At 38.3% G+C, this 7,674-nt stretch overlaps 1 protein-coding gene across 1 annotated transcript in view; it reads right to left on the bottom strand.

The window, feature by feature from the left end:
* Positions 1–7,674, bottom strand: part of RNF17 (ring finger protein 17) — a 119,111-nt gene that overhangs the window by 3,328 nt on the left and 108,109 nt on the right. The window contains exons 29-31 of the mRNA XM_045294007.1: positions 7,142–7,301; positions 3,893–4,028; positions 3,179–3,368 (exon numbers count right to left, since the gene is read on the bottom strand). Coding sequence (XP_045149942.1) covers positions 3,179–3,368; positions 3,893–4,028; positions 7,142–7,301 — 486 coding nt within the window. The remainder of the gene's footprint in view (positions 1–3,178; positions 3,369–3,892; positions 4,029–7,141; positions 7,302–7,674) is intronic.

The following is a 7,674-nucleotide window of genomic DNA, read 5'->3' as shown; positions in this document are numbered from 1 at the left end:
CTCCCGAAGCTGCAGATTCAGTGCCATCCTTTGAGATACATTCTTCTCAGGGGATGGGCAGGCATCCACTTAGTATTTCCCAGCCCCAAATACTAAATCATATTCTTTCCATCCCTCTTTCACTGCCATTGAATTGATTCTGAATCAGTGACCATGTAGGATACTGCAGAACTGCTCCTATGAGTTTCTAAGGTTTTACAGGAGTAGAAATCCTCATCTTTTTTTGTGAGTGGCTGGTGGTTTAGAACTGCTGACACTTTGTGGTTAGTAGATCAATCTGTAACCACTACGCCACCCCTCTGCTCTATTTAAATGGCAATTGTTTTCTAAAGAAAACCCAAACAAACTAGTTGCTGTCAATTCCAATTCATAGCAACCCATGTGCATTAGAGTTCTAGAACCATGCTCCATAGAGCTGAGGACTGTTTTCCCAGAGTAGGTAGCCAGGCCTTTCCTCCATCCCACCTTGGGTAGACTTGATAGTGCATTTGCACTACCCAGATCACAAGACTGTCTTATAGCCAAAAAGGCTTAAACATTGTCCTCCACATCTGAATTTATTTACAGTGTAAGCTTAAGGCATTATCCTCTGTGCATCAGAGATATCTACATATCTATATCTGTCTACATGAAAGAAAATCCAAAAATATTACTGCTAGTGTTTTAGGTTCATACATGTGTGGGTTTATTCCAAACAATGTGTTTGAACAAGTTTCTGTCATCAGCGGATGGCTGCTGACAAGTTCTCTCAGTAATACACTCATTTTAATCTCATCTGGGTGCCTTCGAAAGAAAGAAAAGTCCAATCAAAACTGACATCTGAGGGCTCTGCTGGGCTAGTCCAACTCAGGGCTGGGGAGTTATGTCAGAAGGGTAATGACAACTGCGTCTGGAATTCCAAAGGAGTAATCTTGATTGAGTTTTTTGAAAGACATAGAATCACAGGGGCTTATGAAGAAGTTTTCAGAAAATTGAAACCTGCAATGTTGAGGAAAAGACCAGGAGAGTGGCACTGATTCCCACCCCCCCCACCCCCATCCCCCAACACCATCTAATGATGACAATGCACCCTGATAACTCTTCAGGGGTAGCAAGGGCTGTCCTAGGTAAATCTCATTGGGAAACCTTACCCATCCACCCTACCACTTTGATTCTGCCTTCCTTCAGACTTCTTTTTGTTCCCTCAATTTAAAGAACATTTAAAAGGAACATGATTTGAGTTCTTCAAGGATGCCAAAACTGCTGCGTTGACGTAGTATAAATAAGAGGGTAGAATTCTCCAGGGAGAGGTTGGGAAAATGGAAACACCACTTTCTGAAGTATATAGGCCAGGAGAGGATATGTTAATAAAGAGTACTTCACACATTTTAATATTTTTACCCAATAAAGGTTTCTATGATTTTGTAGCAATCTTTTTTGACTGATTTGCATGCTTGTGTATATGTATATGAACATTTTTTTCCATATAGCATAATTTAATCGAGGAATCAATAGTTTCTTAGATATAAAAATAGGCGCTGGGAGACACAAAGTCTCTTGTTCTAATAAAGCCAAAATGGAAAAAAAAAGGTTTTAGTTTTTAAAAAAATATGTAATTTATTCATGATTGATATATATATATTTAAATCATTTTATTGGGGCTCTTACCACAACCCATACATATATCCATTTTGGTCAAACACATCTGTACATGTCATCTTTTTCAAAAAATTTTCTTTCTACTTGAGCCCCTGGTATCAGCTCATTTTCCCACCTCCTTTCCCCACCCTCCCTTCCCCTGCCCTCTCAATAATTTATAGATTCTTCTTTTTTTCCCCATGTCTTACACCGACTGCTGTCTCAGCAGAAAAGTGGGTGAAATGAGACAGCAGTCGGTGTAAGACATGAAAGACTGTTTTATTGCCAACCAGTTGATTCTGATTCACAGTAATCCTGCAGTTCGAGAAGAACTGTCCAGTAGGTTTTCCAAGGCGGTAATCTCTATGGAAACAGACGGCCACATCTTTCTCCCATGGAGTAGCTTACCTTTTGGTTACCAGCCAAGCACCACCTATGTTCCTAGCCCTATATATCAGTGAACATGCATCTCTAAGAATGTTTACTTGCCCTCTGTATTGTCAGACTTGTTGAGAGAAACCGTGCGTAAGTTAACTCCACTATACACACACCAGGGTTTTCTAAAATGCTGTTTCTAGTAACAGCAAGGTTTCAAAGTAGTTCATTCTTGTCATAACCGGTACTTCACAAAAAACCTCAAATCATGTATAGGCACCAGGCAGATCTGAAAAAGGAGTGACAGTTCGGGTTGGCATAGTGAGGCCATGATGAATTGGAAGAGTATGTTTTTCATAGATAGGGACTGATGCTGTACCACTCACACTGGTTGCCAGTGGGGAGACCCAGGGTGCCTGGGATTTATAAAACTCAATCAGAAGCCAGGCTTCAACCCTGTACATTAAACAAAAAGTGATTGCAGCCATATTTTAAACTATGAACTTCTCTCCTTCCTTTGGGATATGCCAAACCTATATTTAAAGAAGCATATTTATATTAAAACAATGTGGAGCTTATTTGACACTTTTGGTGTAGAGGTTCTACTTCATTAAAATGATTAAAAATGAGGACAATTAAGAGATTAGTACAATTAAAGATTTTCTAAGCCCTTGGATCAGCACCCCCTTTCTGGCCTTTCCTGCTCATCTTTCAAGATGTAGCTCTAATATCACTTCCTGTCTTTATTCATTTATTCAAGAAATTGCTGAGTGTCCCCCAAGAAGTAACTCAGCCACCACTTCCAGATCTTTCCAGATAGAATATTTCTCCTTGTCTGCCAGTGCCGTGCCAGTGGAGGAACTGCTTATATCTCAAGTATAGTACTTCATCCTGTCCCTTTAGTTACTTGTTTACATGGCTCCTTTTCTAGCTTCCAAGGTCTCTGGGTTTAGGATATTCATCGTGGTAATTTTTACCTTCTTCACTAAATATTTATATTTTAGATTACTAAAGGGATAGTAAGTTGTATTTTTTTTTTATATTAGAGGACTTTATAGTATATCCTCATACACTTTACTACACTTTTTGCATCTAGTGAGGAACAGATATAAAGCACTTTACAATGTTATTAGGGGTCCTAGAAATAAATTCAAAGTAATTTTGGCTAGATGAGATAGATATTTACCATGGAAGAAGCATAAAGTTGTTTTCCCTGAAGACAGTCTATCATAGCCCACAATGCCTCCATGCTCCAGTTGGGACAATACGGTATTCTTGTCTTTCCTGGATCACTTACTGGGGGTTTAAACCCTGCCAAGAGCACTTTTATGGCTCGGGTTGGATACTGCATAAGGTGAAGCGGAATTTGACACAGTCTGTCAAGAAAGAACCTAAGATGTTCAAAATGTCACACTTAAAATTCTCATATTCAAGGCTAAGTCAAAAAGTATCCTACTAGGGTTCCAATTCACACTAGCACAGGCTTATTTGCAAACAAAGCATGTTTAAGCATGACTCTGATCAATGGCTGGCTACAGATATGTTCTCTCATCAATACACTTCTTTTATTCTCATGAGTGTTCCTTCCATAGAGTACTCTGCCGTAGGAAAGTGATTTTAAGGCAAGTGCTAATAAAAAACTCAAATCCTAAAATCAGATGGTGGCAGTGCTTATACAAGTTTCTGAATATACTAACAACGAATGAATTGTACACTTTAAAACAGTGATTTTATAATAACTATATCCCCATTGAAATTTTACTTCTAGATTTAAAGTATACTTAATATGGTTTAAAGTAGCCTTTTTTTTCTTTTAGGAAGAGGAAATATTTTCCCAATAAAGAGGATAAAAAATGCAAACAGAATTCTCATAATCCACTAAAAAAACTTTTTTTTTTACCTGTTTGTTGTCAGTTTTTCAGTGGATCCATAATCAACAAATTGTACCAGAACAGCTAGGGGATTAAATTCTTTAATGGACACAATTTTTGCTCTATACCATAAGCCATCATCATACTTTGCAAGGCAAGGCATTTCTAGTTACAGGAAAAAAGGGAAACATCATAATATTATCCACTATTTTATTAAAAATAGATGTTCTAAATATACAAAAGTATACTATGCCCAATATCCAGAATTAAGCACTTAGTTGGCTTAGTTTTTCACCCCATTTTATAAATCTTGCTTTCAGTTCTTAAAAAGTAAGCTGTGAAGAGAGGTACTTCCATTCTTTTCAACCGCTCTCCCTGTCTTATAATCTAAGTCAGGGGTCAGCACACTACAGCTCTCAAGTCAGTCACATGCAGCTCTTTCTGGATGTACATGTGGCTCTGAAGTAAAATAATTTCACTATAAAAAACTTTAAAGGATATTATTCAGATAATGATGATTTCATTTGTTTTACATCTCTTGGATAATTTTTAAATTGCTTTGAGGGACAGGACTGGCTCTTCTGTCTCAAAAATTTGTCGACTCCTAGTCTTAAGTCCTCACTTTTGGCCAAAGCTAATAAAACGGTTTTCACAGTTCCTGTCTTCAATTTTATTTTCCTCCAACCCATTCTTTATAAATCCAACAGAATTAATTCAATGAAATTCAGGGGCATTGCTTTCCTATTTGAAATTCCTTAGTGGTATCTTGACCATCTTAAAATCCTTTCCTAAACCAAACTCACTGCCACTGAGTCCCTTCCGACTCATAGTGGCCCTGTAGGGCAAGGTAGGACTGCCCCTGTGGGTTTGCCAGACTGTAACTTTCTATGGAAGTAGAAAGCCTCATCTTTCTCCCATGGACTGCTGGTGGTTTTGAAATGCTGGCCTTTCAGATAGAAGCCCAACACATAACCACTATGCCACCAGGGCTCCTTAAATACTTAGCACTGCAGTTCACAGGGGTTGCTATGAGTCAGAAGTGACTCAATGGCAGTGGGTTAGGGTTTAACAATCTCCTTCCAACCAATTTCTACCATATACCTGCATATGTTACCTAAACAGAATTAGGCTATTTGCTCATCTAGAATGTTCTACTTGAGCCCTTTTTCTAGGATAAACATCCCCGCTTCTCTTAAACCTTAGCTGTAACTGAGAAGCCCTGACTACCTGAATCACTGGCATGGTTGTGTGGCAATAGGCCCACACCTTTAAAATGAACTGTTACTGTCACACTGCACTTAGTTTTACATGTTTCTTCTTTGCTAGACCACTAATGAACGGACTGCACACTGCAGGGTGTATTCCTAACATGACCTGGCAAAAGCAAGTTAACGTGTTCTAATAAATGCTAGGTTTGGATAAAACTTTGGAACAAACAATATAGTATGTACCTCCCTTCTCTTCATATCCTTTTAAGACTGCAGAGTAGATGGCATATGCCATTTCCGTACCCTGTAATACCCTTATGTCATCATATGCTACTACATAATTTCCATGATTAAAATGTAGTAATAGAAAAGTGGCATTACAAGTATATGAATGTAATGTACAAATAGTTTTGTTTTTAATGATTTTTATCAAAGAGTTATAAACCTTAGTTTTCTGCACATGCAGAGATCATTATGGACCAGTAGAAAATCTTCACTGATGAGAACCATTCTGCATAGTGAACGATGGCTGACTGACTCACTGAAACGTCCCTGCCAACAATGACTATTCCCAACTTGGAAACATGACTGCAGTTTCATCTCCTCAAAGTAGAACATTAAAAAAAAGTTTTCATCATATTTTTAACCCGCAAAAAAAGATGTCAATATAAATTCCTTCATCAAATGTAATAGGCACGTGCCCATGAATCAACTTGTACATATGCCTACTTTAATTTTTTTCTTGAAATATAAAGTAACTACAGAAAAATACACAGATAAGAAATGCTTAGCTCCATAAGTTATCCCCTTGTGTACAGACTGCAGCTTTCCTTAAGAGACCACCACATGGAAGGAAAGAACTGTTTTCAAAGACTTGTAGTTCACAAAAGGTCATCTGCGTTTTTCATCATCTATTTTTCACTCGTTCAATTCGGCACGCTGATGGCACAGGGGCTCTTCTCATCACAAAGGACACACGGCAGGCAGAGTCCTTGTCACAGCCTTACTCAAAAGGGACAGAAAATGATGTGGGGTTACCTGTGGAGGGGGCACTACTTCATTAGGAAAATCAAGGCAAACCTGTAAGTAAAGAGAGCCTAAGCTGCCATAAGACAGTCTGGGGCTGGGGGAGGAATGTTCCAGGCAGAGGTTTGCCTAGCGAGTCCTGTTTACCAGCCCAAAGTGGGCCATAAACTCCCAGAGTAACATCAGGTAAGATATTAAGCTACTTCTTCTCTTTGCTGAAATATTCAATTATTTTTAAGCAACCACGACTAAATAGAGCATTAAGTATAACACCAATAAAAATGCACAGACGCCACACTATTTGCATTCAACAGGGAATTGTCAACATACCACTAATTAGATGAATTTTCCTCACGGGGAGAGCACATAGATTAGATAAAAATGGCAGGAATGGACTGGAAATAGAAAAGCTACTCTTCCAGGGCAGGAATAAAACCTGACCCTATCCTACCCCCAAAACGATCAGTTATATGACTTGTAATGAAATTTACTGTCATTAAGAACTGAACAGCCACTCTTAAAATTTGAGCTATTGGTAAAAGCTCAAGCTTAGAAAAAACATCTTTCTGTAGGCAATTTCCCACTACAGCGTGATTTTATGGACAGCTCTATTGGTCTAGCCAGGTTACTTAAGTTCTCTTGTTCCCTTTTACCTTTTCCTGGGGCAGTTATTGTTTACATGGGTGTCTGAAGGACTCACAGATATGAGTTGATTTTGACCCCAAGAACCCTGGTGGCATTGTGGTTCTGCAGAGGGCTGCTACCCGCAAGGTTAGCAGTCCAAAACCACCATTTACTCCACAGGAGAAAGATAAAGCTTTTTCTTCTCGTAAAGAGTTACAGTCTTGGAAACCCATAGCGGCAGTGCTACCCTGTCCTATACAGTCGCTATAAGTGTATTCGCTATGAGTGTAAAGTTGAGTCTGACAAAAATATCAATTAACATTAGGAATAACCCAAGCTTTCAGACAATTTTAAAACATGCAATTTGATTAAGAATCACATTTCACTCAAAAAACAACAACAACAACAAACCAAGCATACCTGTTCTAAAATCTGTCAGAGGAAGTAAAGTGTCTACATTTTTATTAAACTTTTGCAGGGCTTCATCCAGGCTCTCGGATTCTGATTCCCAGCCGACTCCACTATCATCTGTGTCATTACACTGATTAAAATTTTCTACAGGGTCAAGGCAAATATACACCTAAGTAGAGGGAAGGGAGGAAGAAAAAATACCTTTCATTTTCTAATATTTATTTATATGGATAAAATTACTTCAGCAGAGCCTCCAAAGATGGTACCCGAAGACTAATGTTTACAGCACAAGAGTTGATCTTTTGACCAAAGAAACATGATAGAAATTTGTCACTGCTGGGACTAATTACCAGAGGTCTTCACTAAGTTCTCAGACCAATTGCACTTTCAGTTCCCCTTTCCACGACCTTTTATGTTTTGTTTTATAAAAAATCATTTTATTAGGAGCTCATACAACTTTTTTTTAAATCGTTTTATTAGGGGCTCATACAACTCATCACAATTCATACATACATCAATTGTGTAAAGCACATTTGTACATT

This window comes from Echinops telfairi, unplaced genomic scaffold (genome assembly GCF_000313985.2).
Source record: "Echinops telfairi isolate 266 unplaced genomic scaffold, ASM31398v2 ScPeMD7_2565;HRSCAF=3150, whole genome shotgun sequence".
NCBI lineage: Eukaryota > Metazoa > Chordata > Mammalia > Afrosoricida > Tenrecidae > Echinops > Echinops telfairi.
Note: the sequence above shows the minus strand (reverse complement) of the source record. Positions and strands in the feature narration are given on the sequence as shown.